This window comes from Mytilus trossulus, chromosome 4 (genome assembly GCF_036588685.1).
Source record: "Mytilus trossulus isolate FHL-02 chromosome 4, PNRI_Mtr1.1.1.hap1, whole genome shotgun sequence".
NCBI classification, from domain to species: Eukaryota; Metazoa; Mollusca; class Bivalvia; order Mytilida; family Mytilidae; genus Mytilus; species Mytilus trossulus.
In genome coordinates, this window is record NC_086376.1 from 8,909,459 (window position 1) to 8,931,675 (window position 22,217).

Below are 22,217 nucleotides of genomic sequence, written 5' to 3' on the forward strand. Positions count from 1 at the left end.
AAGCTTTTTGAAAGTGGAAAAAATTCATTACAGAACATGGACAAGAAGCCTTACCTGCACAACCGGTGCACGTTGCTATACATTTGACAAATTTATTGAACAATGGTGCTACTGGTCATCCCGTTTCCAATGCTCCATACGGTATAAATGAAGTGAGTGGGTTACCAAATCCTACTATAAACTCTTTCCTTACTTCCATAGTGGAACCTTCCAAAAGAACAACAACTAAAACCGCCAACAAAAAGATCCGGTTTCAGCAGAGATATTAATTGAACTATGTACGCACTTTAAAGATTCAGATGATTTACTCATTATTAGAGATTTGGCAATGATATAAGTTTTTCTTGTTTTCTAAGCTATGATAAAATTAGTTCGTTAAGATTTAAAAATGTAGTTATACATGACAATTTTTTGATTCTGTATATTAACAAAAGCAAAACCTATCAGTATCGTCAAGGAAACGAAATTCTCATTTCGAAAGGTTTATCCATAGCTTGTCCATATGTTATGCTCATAAGATATTTAGAATTGGCCAATTTCGATTTTGACTCCAATAAATATTTATTTACACAGATTTGCAGATCGGGCAAAAATTGTAAACTTATAGATAAAGATAAAAAGCTAAGCTATACGGCGGCTAGGGAGGCTTTATTAGGTAGAGTTAGATTTGTTTCACCAAATTGTAATGTAGGCCTACATTCATTCAGAGCCAGTGGCGTAACGGCTGCTGCAAATGCAACGTAAACGAGGTGTTCGAAAAAAACACGGCCGGTGGAAGTCAGATTCTAGCAAAGATCGTTACATTGTTGAATCCACAGAGAAACGTTTGCAGGCCTTGAAGAATTGGGTTTATGGTATTTGTTTATCTGTTATTAATTCTTGTCCCCGTTCTTTGTCTTATTTCTATCAAATACGGCGGGCTGTCGGCAAATTGAATTTGCGTTTGTGCTGGTTTATGTATAGGCATATGTAGTATAGATAATACTAATATTTTCTCGCGGTTCGAAATAAAGCGGGAAAATATTGTATTGATGTTATGGGTAATATGCGTACGGTCCAATCAGATGGGTTTATTAAGATCCGGGTATGTAGGTATGTTTAATTTGTTTGTCACTTTCTAGCCACTGTTCATACGTGCATGACTTAAACTAAAGTTATGTTACAGTTAATGCATATTTTAAGGTTTATCTTGTCGTAGAACACACCTCGGGGTGTCAAGACTGCTCAAAGAAAGGCCTCTCTACATAATTTAAGGTTTTTCTCGTCGTAGAACACGCCGAGGAGTGTCAAGATTGCTCAAAGCAAGACCTCCCGTTTTTAAGAATTTTTCTTGTAGAACACACCGAGGGGTGTCGGGATTGATCAAATGAAAGACCGACCGTAGAACACACCGAGGGGTGTCAGGATTGATCAAATGAATATTACTGTAACTGCATGAAGTAAGACACAAATGTATTGTATCCATCCGATAACGGACACATTGTAAGTAATTTATTGTACCTCTTAGTTTATGGAAAAGGGGAAGGGGTATGTTGGTTTTTTTTTCTATTTGTAATGTCGTTTCTATCGCGGAAAAGTGGTTATTTTTTTTTACAATTTTAAATGAAACGAATTAAAAATTCAGAAAGATTGTCTTTTGGATAGCAATACATTTTAATAACAGATAATCAGGATATAATTATATAACCTCCGCATCCAACCCTTTTCTGAGTTACGTTAATGTTATGCAATAGAATATAAAATTATCTTATTAGTTGATAGAGTAAAAGGTATACATAAATTTAAGTTAAGAACTGACACAAAGACGAATATAAATACATGTAGGTCACAGTATGATTTCCTATGCAGCGTTTATCCTCCAGAACATGCATGAAATATTTGCCACTGGACGTTAATCAATCAACCAAAAATCAACCAACCTATTCAGTGCGACTCAATAAGATTTTCAAAATATAACACACGAATATGTTGAATCTGGCTTTTTTCTTTATGAAAGTCTATATTAAAATTCATCTCACATATATGATAATGTTTCTTTATTGTAGCGATAAATTAACAAAACTTCAAGCGTTATTTGTTTTTAAAATTAAAATGCGGGCAATGAAGGTTTCTTTTACATCTATCATCGATATTGAACTTTAAAATATAAATTTCCAAATCGGCAACAAAAAACTATTAGACGAATAAAAATTTTAAGCAAATTATAGATTGCATTTTTATCAAGGGAAATAATGACCTCACACAGGTCACTATTTTAGGCCTTTGAGCATATTTAATTGAAACATGGTATCGTCCGGGTTGATTCTGAAAAAGAATGCCCTTTCGTTCTGAAAGAAAATAACTACATATAGGTATATAAATATATATAAAATGACTGAATAAATAGTCAACGATTAATCTTACAGGGCGATGGATCATGTAGTATGATTCTGTACACTACAAAATATAATATATAACAAGTAAAAAAGGGTACAACATCACCATTAAATAACTATAAAATGAACAAATATATTATTTCGGATAACAGATATCCTTCTTCAATAGCAGCACGATTTCAAATGAATCATGTCAATATCTTCAAGCTGAAAAACTTTGTCAAAATCTTGAAATTTATACAATTTAAGCGAACACCACAGACGCTGGTACAATTTTAAAATTTCCAAACACGGCGCAAAGATTACAAATAAAAGATATGCCAAATGAAAATAGTTATTTTCGATGTGAACTGGCACAACTCTAAATTTCTAAAGGTTGTGACAGTTAAGATGTGATAATTGAATGGAGGGCAGTCCTCAAACAAAAAAAACAAAAATTTCCTAACCGATCCAAGGTATAGTATTTCAATTTTGACAACGGTAGGGTAGTTGCAACAGACAATACATATTTAAGCCTCCCAAACGAATAGCAGTTTAATAATGATTAGAAAAATAAGTTTTATCTAATGAGGTAAAATAATTGAACGTGGCTACGTCCTTATACATCCATCCCGAATAAATGGAGCCCTGAAATTCAAACTGGTATTTTTTTTATTAATTTCGATCTGTAAATCCAGTACTGAAGCCGGAGTTACTTGAAACAAGTGATGACCGGAAAATGAGTTACTCATTCTATGTTTTTTTCATTTAAGCCCTCTGGGGAAACTGTCCGTAGCTTTTTTATCCAAAAATTTTCCCGAGCGACTCTGTCGACCTTCGACCAACCCTCGTTGTGGTCTATGGTTGTGGTGGTAAGGTTTTTGAGATCAGCTTGTGTGTGCCAAGGTAATCTCAAATGACGACTTACGGGTAGGTCGGGCTTGCAAGTGTAGTCACTTCGATGACCATTCATTCGTTTGTTGAATAGCTGTTCTGTCCCGCCAAAATACTGCATACCACATTGACACTGAATGAGGTATACAACATTCTGGGTTTTGCAAGTCACATTGCAAAATGTATTGTACACAGACCCAGTCGAGTGGCAAGTAAATGTTTGAGAATTTAGTATTTGTTGAAAAGTCCGACAACGTCTGTAACAACATGACTTGCACCATCCTGCAATGGAACAGCTTTTATTTAAGAAGACGTCACCTCTAACAAATATGTCTTTTATACTTACTGGTCTCCGAAAAGCTAAGCCAGACGATTGGGAAAGATCTTGGATAATTAAGGGTGTTTGGCAATAGTTTGCCAAGTGGCACGGATTAAACATGAAAGGTTAGTAAAGGCTGGATTGTATATAAGAACAAACGGGACTATTTTGCTGCGTCTCTTCCGTTTGTACTGAGAGGTCATAGCAGCGTGCAAACCCCTTATCTATGTCCAATTTCTTATAACCTCGTTTTGTCAAAAATCCGCGAAGTTCATGTAACCGTTTCGTGACAGCCTCTTCAGAGAAGCAAATCCGCCTTACTCTGAGAGCTTGACTGTACGGGATACTTTTTGTACAGTGATTGATGTGACAGTTTTGGGGAGAAAGGTACTGATGTTTATCTGTGTGTTTCAGGTAGAGGTCTATTGATAACACCGTCCTTTATAGATGTGGTTGAGTCTAAGAAAGATATCTTGCAGTCGGAAATTTCATACGTAAATTTAATTGGATGGTGGGCGTTGTTTGTATGTCTGATGAAATCATCCAGTTTTTGTTGGGATTCTATCCATTTCATGTCAACATCGTCATTGAAACAGAACCAAGACAAAGGTTTGGATAAAGATGCTGCAATCAAAAAAATTCTAATTTGCCCATGAAAATATTGGCGCTGACCCGTTTATTTGAAGGTGATGATCACCATTAAAGGTGAAATTGTTGCATTTCAGGACCAGAGTCAGCAGCTGGACTAAATATTCAGTAGGTGGTTCTTAAATGTTGTGCGAGTCCCATATTTCCCTACAAAATTGTATGCCGTCATCATGAGGTATGTTGGTATACAATGAGGTGACATCTAAAGTGACAAGGAGGGTTTCCGGAAGAAGGGGGTTCATGGATTCCATTTTACGAAGATAATCTGTAGTGTCTTGTATATACATATACTTTTGAAGTATTTTATTTTTTTCAATAATATTTTGTTTGTCATCTCTCTCGTTATATAAAGTGAGGTCTGACTACTTTTTTTCCTGAGATAGGCTTGTACATTGTTGTCGGATACGGGTTTCCACTTAACAAAAATTTGGTTTTTCATGGACGGCCTCGACTATCCGAGAGGGAAATGTTTTGGACAAATTCAAGAGAGAGTGCTCATTTATAAGAATCGAAGAATTGAGTTGCGACATGTTTTTTATTTGTTGTTAGAAACAATATCATATGTGTAATAATAAAATTACATCCGGCGTCCATCAAATTTGGCGTTCAAATACTACAAATATATATATCGCAGATCAAATTTATTCGTTCTTTGTGTAATCATACGTTTTTTGATTGAGTTAAGTCTGCTAATTGATATTTTATCGTATGTTTTTATATGTTGTGATGTTATGCTATTGTTTCAGAAAAAGGGAGAAGGTTTGGGCCCATTAAAACGTTTAATCCCGCTGCAAATGTTTGCACCTGTCCTAAGTCAGGAATCTGATGTACAGTAGTTGTCGTTTGTTTATGTAATATATACGTGTTTCTCGTTTCTCGTTTTGTTTATATAGATTAGACCGTTGGTTTTCCCGTTGGAATGGTTTTACACTAGTAATTTTGGGGCCCTTTATAGCTTGTTGTTCGGTGTGAGCCAAGGCTCCGTGTTGAAGGCCGTACTTTAACCTATAATGGTTTAATTTTTAAATTGTTAATTGGATGGAGAGTTGTCTCATTGGCACTCACACCACATCTTCCTATATCTATAGTAGATATATTTTAAAAGTTATTGTCCAACGGTTAAAATACACAGTAAACCTCTTCTATTTACACATAAAATCCGAGTGCCACTTCAGCTTTTTTTTTTAAGTTAACCGTTAAAAGAGAAGAGTTATCTTTCTTTCGTCTAGCTTACATCCTATAGCAAACATATAATGAGGTTTAAAGGATGTGTTTGTGTGAAAAAAAGGTTTAAACCGCTGGCGATAACTAGATTATTTTGTACTAAAATTTGAAAGGCAATAAGAACAAAAACATGAAGTTGTTAAAAAATTATAGAAGAAGGGTCTTTGAATCACATTTTTCAAATTTTCTTCGCTAGCCAAGGGTTCCGATCCACTCCCGCTCTCTCCACCCTTGGCGGATTAAGCCAACATCTGTGAATACAATGTTGCGCCATCTATCGGAAGATTAAAATCACGTCCATTCCGAATTCATTATTCTTGACCAATGGTAGCAATTGAACTCTTCAATTTGGAGGTAAAACACGGATGCGTCTAGATTCTACACACTTGGTTAAGCCGGAAACGTCAACATCAACATCAACATGCACGCATTTGTACAAGAAATATACAAGGAACTTCTATTAGTCGATTAAAAATATTAGAATTTTCATTGAATGTGGTCGTATGTTTAGGAATGTAAAGACTTCTTGCACAATAAACACATGACAATTGTTCACAAACATTTTCTACATTTATCTATGATCATGTTATGGGCGCTTTTTGATTAGATGCAGCGAGTTTCTACTGCAGCCAATACTTGTGTCTTCGAAATTTTAACTCAATCCGCCAAGGTTGGAGAGAGCGGGAGTTGATCGTAACCCTTGACTAGCACAAAGATGTTTCCAAATATAAGAGAAGGATTAATCTTTTTTGCATAATGTCCAGCGACAAATATTTCTTGCATATTTGACTCAAAGGTTGACTAAGTATATGAAAAATAAAAAGAGGTAACCATCAGTTCTGAATGTATATAAAAAAAAAGCTACGAAGTCAAAATGAGTACGTAAGTAAAATATTTAGTACATGGGAAAGTCTTAGACCTGATAATTGCCTGTGCATAAAATGATAGGAAAGTCCAGCAATAAATATTTCGGAAAAAATGTAGTGAAAGCACAGAGCTTGAGGGAAACCAATAAAATCCCTTCGAGACTTGAAAAAAATTAGCGGACAGGAACCTTTATTTCCTTTGGATAACAAATCCGTGATTTTGTTTTCCAATAAGATTGCAATAAAAACTTATGGTGTTGGATCAAAACGGAAGCATAAGAAGAGTGCAACTACAAAACAAAGTGTAAGGTTAATGCAACTAAGATCGGTGTGTAAAAACTCGCTCTAAAATCAGGTTCCAATCGTATAATAGAAACGAGATTAGAGAATGACAATGAAATAGTAAAATTAACACTTGAAAGAATACAATTCAAAAGAATATAACAACAATCTGTCGCTTGAGTTTTAGGTTGAATAGCGCTAGTTGAAATGACTAAATGATGAATAATAAGTCATTACATAAGAAAACTTGTGAACTATGTAAAGCTGTGACTATATCTTTTTTTTTATAAATTCATTGTATACCAGTATTGATTGTACCACCCTGTATAGGCATCTCAAAATGGTCCTAACAGACGTCCGGAGTTGTCGTTCATAGAAATCCCGCTTTTATCTTCAACGTCTATTGCTGATTCATTATACCAGACCAAGAACACATACTTGAATTTGTTAAAATGAAAATGAACACTGCTGTATTTTAAGGAAGGACACTTCGAACTGGATTTTTCATGCCTTATCCTTTTTCTTGAAAACAACTTATCAGAATTTGATAATTTTATTTAAGAATCTTTAATATATGATACCATTGTGCACCTCATTCTTAAATTGTTTTATCTCAATTATTTTGGGCTTACCCTTATACTCAAACTTGGACTTTGCACAAGTTTGCAGGTGCCTGAGACATCATTCTGTTAGCTTTAATCTTTTCTCACATTACGCAATAAATCGATTGGTTTAATAATATGCATATTTTATTCATTTGTATTTTCTATAAAGACATTTGATATAAGTCGTCAAAATACACAACTGAAATATCAGTATCATTTAAAATTCAACAAGAATGTGTCCATAGTACACTGATGCCCCACTCGAACTATCATTTACCATGTTCAGTGGACCTTGAAATTGGGGACAAAACTTTAATTTGACATTTAAATTATAAAGATCATATTATAGGGAACATGTGTTCTAGGTTGCAAGTTGATTGGACTTCAAATTCATCAATCTACTTTCACCAAAAACTTTACCATAAACTTCGCACTATCATTATCTTTGTTCAGTGGACTGTGAGATTGGGGTTGAAACTTTGATTTGGCGTTAAACTAGAAAGATTGTTTCATGTGGAACATGTGTACTTAGTTTCAAGTTGATTGGATTTCAACTTAATTAAAAACTACCTTGACTAAAAACTTTAACCAGAAGCGGGACGAACAGATAAACGGACGAACGGACGAATGAACGGTACGACGCACAGACCAGAAAACATAATGTCCCTCTACAAATCGAAGAAGGGCATAAAAATGTGGAATCATATGAAAATATGATATATAGTATAACATATAAGTGATGATGTATATGCAGGGAGGGAGAGGCCAGCTATTTTTAGGTGCAAACCAATTCAAGGAGATGGGAGAGTTTTAAATATATGTTTATTTCAATAGCATTGATCATCATAATTAAGGGGTTCTAAACCCAACCCTGTAGTACTACCCCCATAAATCCGCCACTGATAGCAATTGTGTTTAAATAAAACACCCTTTTGTGAAAAAATGCAGATCTTATTCTATTTCTTATCATACAGAGATAGACATATGAGATGATAACTAAACGAAAAGACTTTTGCACTCATTTCTCCATATACTTATAGTATTTGCACATGAATGAAAAAAACAAATTTGAACTTTCTGTTAACTGATCGACGCCTGATCGTATGGTGGACTCGCTAAAATTGACAGCTGTCTACCCTCAAACTCCTCCACGAAATAACGATAGATCGGAACATAGACAAAACTTAACGTGACATACACATAACTCTACATACAAATTTAAATGATTTCACATACATAAATTACCAGGAAGTGAGGTGTATATATGACTGTGATTTAAACTTGTATACAAACAAATCGACAGAATACCTTTTACTTTTGCCATTATACATTATATATAGCGTCCTTGGAAACGCATTATCACACACATCGGTCCCAAAATAACCAAGAATGCTATAAATAAAACAGTAATCCATATCGATTTTACTGACATTTTTAAGAACGCCCTGATCCAATTTTATCTAGCATATATAGATTTCGTATATCCTTTTCAAGTGTCGTGATCTTTTAGTTTATAATTATTTGTTTAGTTTGTAAGGCATGCTATTGCAAGTAGGAGGCTTATTATATATGAAGGCTGGATTAGGCTTAAAGAATTGAAGAAAAAAAACACAAAAAACTAGACAGAAATAGAGAAAACAAAATAGAAAAGAAATAAAAAGAAAGGAGAAAAACTAGGGTAAAAATGAACGAAAACCAAAGACCCCCCTTCCCTCCCCTTCCAGTCACGATTAATTCTATGCTACTTTTGAAGTTTTTCTTTAAGTTTATTTCACTTACGACCTTTCAGTTTATTGTTTGTTTAGTTTGAAAGGCATGATATTGTAAGTAGGAGGCTTTTTTTATATATGATAGCTGGATTAAGCAAACAGAATTGACAAAAACAACATAATAAACTATTAAAAAAATAGACAGAAATAGAGAAAAATAGAAAGAAGAGTAATAGAAAGGAAATAGAAAATTGGGAAAAAAGAACAAATACTAAAGACCCCCCTCGAGTCACGATTAATTCTATGATTCTTTTGAACCAGGAATATTTGACTAGTATCAAACAATGAACAAAGTCAATGGAAAGATTACCTAACGATATACATATTGTTTTATTATAGTTCGATCCGCCAATAGAAAGAAGTAGGAAGTAAATGTTAGATAGGTATTCTACCCAGGTGCAAACTACAGGTATATGCACTTTTGATTTTTGGCATGATAAAACAGGTATTATATTATTTCTGTAAGCATTCTAATTGGTTTTATTTATTACACTACAATGAATATATTTAAAACTTTGTAAAAGAGATGTTTAAATAGGGTGGGTTTTTATATCATTTTTATTAATAATTGTGTGTGGCTTTTAACTAGCTTTCAGTACCTGCTAGTACTCTCAAATCGTACTTTCGTGTTAATTTGAACTGGTGATACAATGGACCATGCATTTTTGTAATTAACTGTTAAAAAATGACTTATTTATATAAGTTAACTCTCTCACTATTTTTAATATTTCTTTGATAAGTGTTTGGTATGACGATATATTTTCAATTCTTATGTTGTGCTGTTACATGTACGAACAAAACAAATATTTATTTTATAAAATATAATATATTCAAGTCTAAATTGAAAACAACGTTCAAATCTATGATTGCGTTGGATAAAAACCGCAGTTTATATTAGGGTCTAAATACAGCACAAACAACATTTTCCAAAAGACCCAAAAAGTGATAGAGTATAATCAATATTTAGATCCATTTTGTTACATCTTGTGATCAATTTATTTAGAAATCGCTAATGACAGTCATCAGGTTTAAGGAAATATAGATCTCTCCGTACTCTATGCTATACTTTTCTGTATAATAATTTTCATTTAATACCTGTGTTCGTTATTTTCTTTGGCGGTATTATGTCCAAGGTTACGGCTGTCTTTCTGATATTCTTAAACATATAACCCCCTTGATTTATTAATTTTGTATTTACATTGTACCATAGATTTATTTCTTCAGTGTATCTTCATACAAAAGTAAAATCACAAAAGAACTGAACTCTGAAGAAAGTTCAAAACGGTAAGTCCCTAACTAAATGGCAAAATCAAATGATAATAGTTATCAAAGGTACCAGGATTATATTTTTAATACACCAGACGCGCGTTTCGTCTACAGAAGACTCATTAGTGATGCTCATATCAAAATAGTTATATACCAAACAAATACAAAGTTGAAGAGCATAGAGGATCCACAATTCCAAAAAGTTGTGCCAAATACGGCTAAGGTAATCTATGCCTGGGATAAGAAAATCCTTAGTTTTTTGAAAAATTCAAAGTTTTGTAAACAGGAAATTTGTAAAAAATGACCACATAATTGATATTCATGTCAACACCGAAGTGCGGACTACTGGGCTGGTGATACCCTCGGGGCGAAACGTCCACCAACAGAGGCATCGACCCAGTGGTGTAAATAGTTATCAAAGGTACCAGGATTATAATTTAGTACGCCAGACGCGCGTTTCGTCTACATAAGACTCATCAGTGACGCTCATATAAAAACAATATTACGTCATTAAATAATCCTTTGTTTTCATTGATAAGTAACAAGAAGTTCTAAGTACTGTTTGTCACACACATCGTTTCGTGTTTCCTTTACATATAATACTAGTAATATAATTATGTAGGTCAAGTGCACATTGACTATATAAGTAATATAAAATGGTTTTTTCTACTTTTATAAATATACAGTACTTGATTTGCCTTTTCATATTCACTAAACACTCTTCGTCCACCAATAGAATTGTCGAATAAAATTAAACGAGGAAGTCTAGTTTGTATACATTTTAACTATTATAGGTAATCTACTACTAATTCATTTTGGGTTTAAATATCAGCCAGGACACAGGTATGTGAATTTTTATACCGATTTATAAAGTAACGGGTTACAACGATAACATTAACTGCTTCGAGATGGGGTTTTTAGTTAATACAGGAACAAATATTGATAGTAGCTTTTACTGGTCCTAGATGTAGTATCAAAGGACATGGATTAAGGGATGAGGCAGGGGGTGGGTCCCCTTGTGGAAATATATGTACGGTTAATGCATATACTTTTCCCATGTTCTGCTCTTAACGATTCCTAGTTTGCCCCTATCAAAATCTGATTATTATAAATGTAGTATAACGTCATCTATATTTATATATGCAAAGTCATCTACATGTAAATATATATATGTGTACTTTAAAATAAAAAAATAGTTGACGATGGAAATGTGGTCAAAAGAATACACACCATCATTTATTATTGTAAACAATTCTCAGAATTTAATCATGACATTATTGGTTGATGGAAAATATAGATATAAGAAGCCAATGAGACAACTCTCTCTCCAAGTCACAATAAGCAATGAAACAACTCTCTCTCCAAGTCACAATAAGCAATGAAACAACTCTCTCTCCAAGTCACAATAAGTAATAGGTAAACCATTATAGTTCAAACTACCACCGTCAACACGGAGCCTTGGTTCACACCGAACAGAAAGTTTTAAAGGGCAAAAAAAAATGACTAGTGTAAATCCAATCAACCCGGAAAACCAACGGTCTAATCTCTCAATAAAAAAACGAGAAACGAGAAACACTTATGAACCACATAAAAAAACGAGAACCACTGAGCAGTAATACCAATTCATACAAATAAACGATTATACCCTAAATTGGCCTAATGATATATAAAAGCACAAGTCATATTCCCGATGCCAAACTATAATATGAATATTTCTTTTATTGCTTTTCTAACCTAAAATTCTGCATTTTCATTTCAAAAATAGATTAATACGAAATGTCCAACACGGTTTCATTCTATAATCAATAAATGGCAAACTTAAATGAAGGTGGAGACAGCCATGATTTAAAAAAAGTATATTCCAACAAACAATTCATGGAGACTGACATCAGTAAGATGTTTGATATCTTTATTGACAATATATTAAAGGGTTTTGGGATTTTACTTTTTTACTTTTTATATAATATGCTAAACATACGGTAATTAGTCCTCAGTGACCTCAGTTTCATCTACAAAATAATTCATTCGTAATATCAAGTTACACATTTAGTTGTTGCTTTGAACCATTCGGTAAACTATAAATAAAAATTAATAATGACACTCGTCATCTTACAAAGACCCCCTAGGCTCATCGTTATGTTCACTTGTTATGTACGCGTACAAGCTTAGCTAGATTTACATTTAACAAAGGAGGGATAACATATAAGTACATCTGAGCTGTTTCATACATTACCATATCGTGCAGGACAAATGAGTCGATTTCTACAGTTTGTGTATCAGATTATGTGATTATTTGAACAGTTTATTGAGTTTTATGAGTATTTAACATCCATAACTGTCACCTTATCTTCAAAATCATTAACTCTGTTTCATCTTTGATGAAAAACATGCATGAAAGAAAAAATATACTATCCAAGTATCTTGTAATGCATTTATCGGACAAACCAGTTTTGAAAGGGGGTTGGTTGGTCAGTTTATATCAAATCGGAAATACTACACACAACCCCTGTCAAAAAAGTAACAATATATTAATCTTATCAAAGTAGGGATACATAAAAATTGCGAATGCATATTGGTGTACAGGACAAAGTTATGTGTTTATAATATCTGTCTTAAGTCAGATATTAATTTTCCACTTCTACTCGAATACGTGAATTAAGAAACGGAAGAAAACGTTTAAGAATTTGTAAAACAGACCAGGAAGTCAAACTTCATATTGATTTTAAAATGTAAATCAATAAAATAGAGCGTAAGTAAATGTCGTAAATTTATTTCCTTGTACACTTTTTTTTTTAGTTGTTATAAATTATGCATCTATTCTATATGGGTTTTAGAAATTGTCAGTTTGCTAAATGTTTTTTGTTTTCTATTACAGATTAAAGAAATTAATGACAGACAATGAACATGCATCAACTGCCCTTGTTTGCACTACTACTTCTGCTAGTACCCTTTGTGTCAGGTCAGTGTTCGGATCCAACCGTCACCAATATTGATATGTCCAACCGTGGTATAACAGAAATCGACGAGTCATTGTTCACAAACTGTAATCCACAAGCTATAAGTATTGATCTGTCTGGAAACCAAATAACACATATAAATGCAACTTCTTTCGCATCCTATGATGGGGGACTCAATCAGAAGTATATTCCTTTGTTTTACCAACTAAAAACGTTAAATTTAAATGATAACCAAATTAGCTCAATAGACCATGATGCTTTCAAATATACAAAAGTTCTGGAGACACTGAACATGAATAACAATCATCTCCAGTCATTAGAATCTGAGGTCTTTGAACCAATTGGCGAAAAATTGGTCACCTTGGTGCTGTCACATAATAAAATATCATCAATTGATGAAAAGATGTTTGGAACCAACCTAATATCACTTCGTGTTGTCGATCTTTCATACAATAAAATGACTTATATGGAAGCATGGCCGTATATTCCACCTTCTATCATAAGATTTGATCTTAGTCATAACGACGTGAATGAATTTACCAATCGTCTTAATTGGACATATGACCTGCAGGAACCTTATCATGCCTATGTTGATTTAAAATACAATAAATTTGCCAGATGGGACGATGAGTGGTTCAGGAGATACCAAAAACCAGGCGGTGATTTTGTTGGGGACTTTGTTACTTATCGGCTGGACATTACAAACAATAACTGGACATGCGATTGCCATATGCACTATATGGCATCAAAGATTCAGGACTCGTTTTATAGGTATGCAGAATCCGAACTTTTACATGTTGAATGCGGAAATCCACCCAATCTTAGTGGACAACGTCTCATGAACGTGGACCTGAACGAGTTTAATTGTGACGTAGCAAACTGTTCATTTGGATGCACGTGTACAAACATATCCGAAACTCAAGTTTTACAAGTAGATTGCATGAATGGAAACTTAATTAAACTACCGATGAAACTTCCAAACATTCCAGATAGAACAATTATGTTAGACGTTTCTAATAATAGTATTTGGAAAATAGATCCAAGACCATATGTTGACCAACTCGTGAAACTTAATGTAGCGAACAATAAACTTGTGTTTATCGATCAAGAGACTGTCAAAAATATGACGCAGTCAAAGTTGTCAATGAATATATCGAATAATAATCTCAAGTTTTTGCCAAACTCTATTCAAAATGTACAATCTATTTCCATTTATAACAATCCATTTATGTGTGACTGTAATATGACATGGATGAAAGGATGGCTTGAACTGGATTCTATAGTAGAACCGGATAAGTCCGTTACATGTAAAACAAAAGAAGGAGACGTCCATAAGATAATTGACGTTACAGAAAGCTTACTGGACTGTAATTATGATACTGAAATCGGTTTGGCAGTTGGTTTTGGTATTTTGTTGATTCTGGTCGTGATAGGGATCGTTTGGGCTAAGCGTTGTCCATATGAGACAAAAGTTCTCGTTTTTAAGTTTTTTAGAATCCATCCTAGTGATAAATATAAGATTGACGAAGAAGTGAAATCGTACGATGCCTACATCTCATTTGATGATGAAAACATACACATACGACAATGGGTGACAAGAAAACTGAAGAAACGTTTAGAGGAGAAGAAACAAGAACTCTTTATACCGGTCATTCACGCGACATTGGGCGACGATAGGGCAGATCAGATTGTCAGATCTATGGAAAACAGTAAAAGAGTGATCATTATACTTTCAGACAAATATGATGAAAATGAATGGAGTGTTTTTGAATGTCAGCAGGCGGAAATGCTCAATCCTAATGAAGGTAGAATTATATTCATTAAATATCACCCTGAAGCTGAGGACATGGTACAAAAAGAACCATGGAAATCTCGTGTAAAGGATAGGAAAGTTTTAGCAATAGGCGAAAAATCTAGTGAACATCGATGGTTTTGGGACAAACTTAAATATGAACTTCCGGTAAAATAATTATTTATTATAACGATATTACATAAAACAAATTCTAGTCATTGTGCAGCCGTCTCGACATCAAAGTTTGATCTCAGTCTTAAGATTGTTACATCGGACAAAAAGTTGCGTCGTCCTGAAGGCTCTGCTTCAGATTTCTGTGCTGAAGCTGCTGGTTTATTTTTGCAAAGAAGAACAATCTCATCATAAAGATACAATTTTTACACATTTTAGATAAATATACATTATTTATGGTGGTCAGACGAACGCGTAAATTAAAAGGTGTTCATTATATACAGTATACCGTGTTGTCAGTTATATGTACAGGTTATTGTTGATATTAAGTGTTTGATATTAAATGTTGAATTCTAATCATATTATTCCATTTATAGTAACCCACCTCTTCCTTTTAAGAGAGAGATCGAGAATATAATGATACTCAAAATCTTAAAGCACAAATAAATGTATCAAATAGTATCCATTAAACTGTCCAAATTGGATATAGTAGCTATATATATATATGAAATGATTAGAAAAAGCACTGGTCATATTTAGTTTCGTATTCTAAGTGGTCAATTTTGTTTTTCGTTGACTCGAGTAGGTGATATTGTAAGCGAAAATGTCATGAAGTCATAAAAATTCACTTAGGATATTGGGTTTATAACTTAGAAAGCTATGCACTAGTCTCGTATAATTGCGATTCATCAATGACGCCCAATCAAAACAGTTGGGAGTTAAATTATACTTATTTCCGGATTTGTTCTATCATGAATAACACGCCGGTTGCCACATTCGGAGCAGGATCTATTTACCCTAATTTTGGAGTGTATTAGATCTTCCCAAGTTCGGGTGAAGTTCGAATTGCTCAGTCTTTAGTTTTTTATGTAGTGTTGTTTGTACTGTTGTTTGTGTATTTGTCTTTGTTGTTTGTCTTTGTTGTTTTTAGATATGGCATTGAAAATCATATAAATTTAAAAAGTTGTGCTCATTACGGCTTATGTAATATATGTATTTGATTTGAACATGTTATTGATATTCAATGTCAACACTCAAGTACTGACTACTTAACTGTTATTACTCTTATGTACACAACTTCAGCATTGATACTTGTTACGGAAATAAAGGGTTTTTTTGTCCATGGATTTATGAGTTTAAAAACAGCGGTATACTACTGTTGTCTTTATTTGTTAACATAAGCTGGGATGATAACAAAATATTTTCAAATAAAACAAATGCTTATATATTAATTTTACTGACTCGGAAGTGTAGATAAGGCTGTTTCGTTGAACTCGTAATTAAAGGAAGGGCTATGTTTAGTGCAATGTTTATGAATTATATTGAAATATCGCAACATGGCGTTACGGAAATATTCAACGAATACTCCAATAGAGACTTTTTTGTAATTCGTAAATATATTTATAGAGAAACTCAATGCATGTTGAGAGCGGGTTTACCTAGTATACAAATTAAGAAACATTTATATTAGTACGTCCTCTCGTTATTTTATATTAACATGTCGTAGCCAGTTTTTATTCGACTGCGTATTTTAAATAATCTCTCGGATTCGATGTTAGCACGAACCCTTTATGACAAATGAAAACCCTTTAGTACATGATAAATAGAAGCATAATTACTCTTCACTTCAATACAAATTTCAATTTTTTTTATTGTTACGTAATATTTTAGGTGGTATGAAAAATTCTATTGGATAATCAAGATTTAATCCAGCAGTTAAACGCGGAAGTTTTCAAAGCAGGTAAATACTGGTACAAATCGATGAAATGTTAAATATGAAATCGACAACGTGAATGCACTAGTAAATGTCTTTGTTTACTTAGTTTGAAATATCACACCATTGAAGTTATAAAATTAAAGCTTATATATATATATATTGATAATAAAATGTATAAAGAGCAAAGATTAAACTTCGTAAAATTAATCGGGGGCCGGGTTATAATTGTGAGCTAGTATATCAAATCTTTCTCAGCCTGTCCGTGTAGTAATAATCCAAGTAAAATGAAAAGCAATAAGTATTATAACTAAACGTAATATATCTGTAGCTAAGCGTTAACCATCCGTCCCTCCATGATAAAACATTTTGGAAATAAAACTATTTCTGGTCTTGACCTAACAATTAAAAAAGCCAATCTCACTTATACTCTTATACATGTAAGGCCAATTTATGCATTAATATTAAGAACACGGGAAAACAGATAATTTGCAAAATGAGGCGAAAGACACAAAGCGGACATTAAATACTAAGGCTTTTCTACCTCAGGCATAGGTAACCTTAGCTGTATTTGGCAAAATGTTTAGGAATTTTGGTCCACAATGCTCTTCAACTTCGTACTTTATTTGGCCTTTTTAACTTTTTTGGATTCAAGCATCACTGATGAGTCTTTTGTAGACGAAACGCGCGTCTGGCGTATATACAAAATTTAGTCCTGGTATCTATGATGAGTTTATTCAGAACTTTAAATCGAAGGAAAACTGTCAATGCCACGACAACAAAAAACATTGAATTATTTTGAGATTTAAGTATATATTAATATTGCTATCCCAGGAATAGATTACCTTAGCCGTATTTTGCACACTTTTTGTTCAATGCTCTTCAACTTTGTACTAGTTTGGCTTTATAAAAATTTTGATATGAGCGTCACTGATGAGTCTTATGAAGACGAAACGCGCGTCTGGCGTACTAAATTATAATCCTGGTACCTTTGATAACTATTTAAGGCGTAACTATTATTAACTCATTAAATGATTAATTCGTATGTACGGAAATCGTTCAGATAGTTGTTTGTTAATGTACAACAACACTAGGTAGTTTTTATTAGTGCGCGCTGAGCAAAAAAAGCATCTGACCATCTGCAATCAGTTGACACCGTATAAACCTCGCCACGTACAAGATTTAAACTCACAACCTCGTAGTTGACGCACCATTGATCCCTATAGACGAATTATTCAGACCACTCATTTAGATATGAACACAAGACCAAAATAAGCTTACATTTCAATTTTATATCTATGACACAATATAAACCTTAAATTTAATCAATTATTCACACGACAAATTACTTAGTTGAAGTACTTTTATAATTTTTAAAATTGTGTATGGGATTGTTTTGACACTTGTATACACACTTGGTTACAAACTTGTTTCATAAGAGTGTGTGACATTTATTTATCTTAATTTTGTAATCAGTTTCTCGATGAAGCACCTTTCATTCAATATTTAATAGTCCCTGCCTTATTAATATAATATAAATGCATAATGATAAGCATGACACTTTGCATTGCCTATTATTTTACATCATTTAATAAAAACGAACACTTTCAACTTGTTCATAGTTAGTAGGCAAAACCTCTGAACAGTTACATTTTATTTTGAATTTTTTGACAGGAAAGATATGTCTCCCCTTATTTCGAAAGCAAAGTATTTGATTTTACACCTAAGGATACAACAAAAAATCTTATGTATTACACTTTTTATAAAAATTAAACAATATCATATCTACATAGTTTTTAGTTTTTTTCAACTTACAACGAAAAACCGTCGAACTAAACACGAATGCATTAAAATAACAAAATTCGGCATCATAAAAATAAAATCTTGTGTTTAATCTAAAACACAAATTAATGAATAAAAAAAACATGCATTGTAGTGTCCTTAATGGATATTGTATAAAATTTTAAATGAGAACAGTTTAAAATATATTGTGGTTATAACTTAAAGACAGACACGTAATTAGTATTTTGCGATTCAATCAGTAGCGCTCGAATCACAAGTTGGATCAGACTTATTTCTAGGTTTGTACTAATATGAGCAGCACGACAGGCACCACATACGGATCAGAAAATTTGAACAATGTGTTCACTTGCACTTTTAGGCACGGTAAACAACATTGTCGTAAAAATGGGGATGTGCTTTCCCGTTTGAAATAAGTTTTCTTCAGGTAGAACCAAACTTCAAAACTAAATATTTATAATAATGGAAGAATTTAGTAAGGTTTCAAGTAAATTGTGGTAATAAAATCCCTGGCTTATTAATTGACCAGTAATACGATCGTAGGGAGCTACTAAGTCTTGTGAAATACAAACACCGTAAGATGGTGCCAAAAGAACAAAGTGGCGTTAGTTTTAATTGTCCACTGGGTGTCTTTCGTTTTTTATTCATCTTCAAAATATGGTTTGTTACTGTGTATAAAGTAATAATAATTCATGAAGTAAGAAATTTGAAAGTCATCACATATGAATATTATTAAGTTTAGTTATTTTTTATTGTTTTACCTCAAGACAAGGAATAGTTATACTTACAAATAAACTCATCATAGATACCAGGACTAAATTAAGTAAATACGCCAGACGCGCGTTTCGTCTTCAAAAGACTCATTAGCGACGCTCGAATCCAAAAAAGTTTTTAAAAAAAATGAGTCTCACACACGGTGATATTTGTCCGCAGGAAGAAGTCACTTTACCTATTTAATTTTATTGGTATATATATATTTATATATGATATATTATATTTGGTGTTTTTTTACTGCAATATCGTGCTAATTCAAACAAAGTGAACTAAGACTTTTACTAGTTCAATAACCTAATCACTTTTATCTTTAGATCGATTTAAAGCAGTTTTACCTGTACTACAAAATCTTCCGGGTTCAACAAATGAATTAAATTTAAATTTTCAATGGAATATTTATTGTCACAGAACATATTAAGTAACAAAAAAGAATGCATGACAAAAACTTTGACCTTTTATTTGCTTATGTGTATACTTCTATTTTTCTAGTAATACAGGTTTTCATTTGATATTAGAGGTGGATTACAACGAACCCAAAAGAGTGGCGAAAGATACCAGAGGGAGAGCAAAAATCACAGACCGAAAATAAACTGAATAGAAAGACAAAGACAAACAGACAAATAAAAGTACACAAGACACAACATAGAAAACTGAAGACATAACAACACGAACCCCACCAAAACCTGGGGGTTATTTCATGTGCTCCAGATAGGTAAACAGATCCTGCTCTACATGTTACATCAGTCGCTGTTGCTCATGTTATAACAACCCGTCAAATAGTTTTATTCGGAAGGTCACATTCGTGAAAAGGGAACGGGTTTGTAGTAGTCGAAGATAATTTGATAACGCAATGGAAAAAAATATATAAACATCGAAGAGATGAACAAATCCATAAAACACTAAAACCAGGGTTGGCAAAAAAAACATGAGTATTGTCGAAACTTGATTTTACCGAGAGAGTAATACTTCACCAACCCTGATTATGCCACTTACAGATCCATCAGAGTTGTTGCAAGTGTTCCGTTCCTTTATTTGGAAAAGCTTTAGAGGGCTCTCAACAGAGTGTGTCTCGTAAAACATACAAATTAAAAGACAATATACGTCACTGCTAGGGATATTCATTAAAATTATACTTGACGAATTGAATGTTACAGTTACAGATTGTCCAATATTGTCATAATTCTGCACTAAACAGAGTACTAACTTTCATTAAGCGTTTAAACAAACAATCTTTCACATACTTTCATGACATTCAAATTACTATCTTATACCGCATTTCCACTAGGCCACGATCGAACTACGACCTGTGAAAAAATGCAAATTTTGATGATCGTAGCACGATCGTGCAGATCGCAGTAAGGTCGTAACAAGGTCGTGGTGAGGTCTTCAAGATCGTGAAGAGCGTACCAACTTTGAACATATTCAAAACAATTGTGGTGCGAAATCAGGTCGTAGTAGAAGCGTATTGAGATTGCACTAATATCGTAGTAAGATCGCAAAGGTCGATGTACAGTCGTAGAGAGAGCGTAGCGAAAGCGTGATTCTATTCGGAGATACTGAGCTACGATCTCACAGCAACGCGACCTCACTACGACCATCACGTTCTCCTCGCAACCAAACTACGCTCCCACTACGACTATAACACGCTGTTCACGACCATAGTACGATTTTATCACGCCCTTGCCGTCACGCGCTTCTTACGACCTGACTACGTTCACATTTCGACCATCATTCTCATTGTAATTTTCAAATAAAATATATAAAAAAGCTCCCTCGATTTTGTTTTCTGAATTTAATTATCCATTTGCTCTAAAGGCTCAACTATGCTTCTCGTTTTTATAAAGATAAGCCCGTTGGTTTTCCAGTTTAAATGGTTTACACTAGCATTTCTTAGGCCGTACCCTAGTCTATAATGGTTTATTTTTACAAATTGTTACTTGGATGGAGAGTTGTGTCATTATCACTCATACCAAATCTTCCTATATCTATTAACACATGTGTGTTATCTCTGCTATCGTTCATTAAAATATCGTTTAGAGCTTAATGAACCAGAAATAGGTTGTGATTTAGGTTGGATTGGTCGGTCCTACATCTCTGCTTGATCAGGATTCGTTACTTTGCTCCTTCTACCTCTACATCAACCCCTACCACCAGGCCTACGTGTTCTAGTAGATTTTGGTGGCATGACTGTATCGTTTCCGAGCAATCTACGTTTTAATCAGAAAAAGAAGGAATGGAACTGTATTGATATGGAACACAATGTTGACGTTATTGCTGAGATCGTAGTAAGATCGCGGTATGAACGTAGTATAATCGTGGTAAGAACGTGCTGTTATCGAAGTAAGAACGTGTTATAATCGCAGTAAGATCGTGTTGCAATCGGATAACTCGTTGTATGGTCGTTCTGAGAACGTGAAGAGCGTAGAAAATCTTGATAAGCGTAATGAGGTCGCAGAATTAGCGCGGTGAGAACGTGGTATAATCGTAGCGTAATCGTTGTAGAAGCGTTATGAGGACTTAGAAGCATCGTGAAAGCAACGAAATCTAAAACATTTTCATCCAGCTCATACCGCGACCTCACCACGATCAGAATTTATTTAAGATCGGTGAGCGTGGTGCGATCGTGGTCTAGTGGGACTGGAGCTTAAGCACACGATTTTATTTAAAAACAATTTTACATCCTCTAAATTCTATTCTATCATCTTTATTATCTCTATGAGTAACAATGCAGCGACTCTTTTACAAGGATTAAAATTGATCTTAAGTTATATTATAATGTTCA

General features: G+C 33.6%; 1 protein-coding gene across 3 annotated transcripts; it reads left to right on the forward strand.

Annotated features, from left to right (window-relative positions):
• Positions 1–10,920: 10,920 nt before the first annotated feature.
• Positions 10,921–15,504, forward strand: LOC134714597 (protein toll-like). Of its 3 annotated transcripts, none has more exons than XM_063575970.1 (2): positions 10,921–11,021; positions 13,103–15,504. In XM_063575970.1, the coding sequence occupies exon 2, from the start codon at positions 13,126–13,128 to the stop codon at positions 15,151–15,153; it is 2,028 nt and encodes a 675-aa protein (XP_063432040.1). In that variant the 5' UTR covers positions 10,921–11,021; positions 13,103–13,125; the 3' UTR covers positions 15,154–15,504. The 3 variants fall into 3 exon arrangements, with proteins under 3 accessions (XP_063432040.1, XP_063432039.1, XP_063432042.1); XM_063575969.1 differs by having other exon boundaries at positions 10,923–11,070; XM_063575972.1 differs by lacking the exon at positions 10,921–11,021 and adding an exon at positions 12,953–12,976.
• The last annotated feature ends 6,713 nt before the right edge of the window (positions 15,505–22,217 follow it).

Excerpts from the sequence above, each read along its gene's own strand:
- LOC134714597 (XM_063575970.1), top strand. The coding sequence starts at position 13,126 with ATGAACATGCATCAACTGCCCTTGTTTGCACTACTACTTCTGCTAGTA.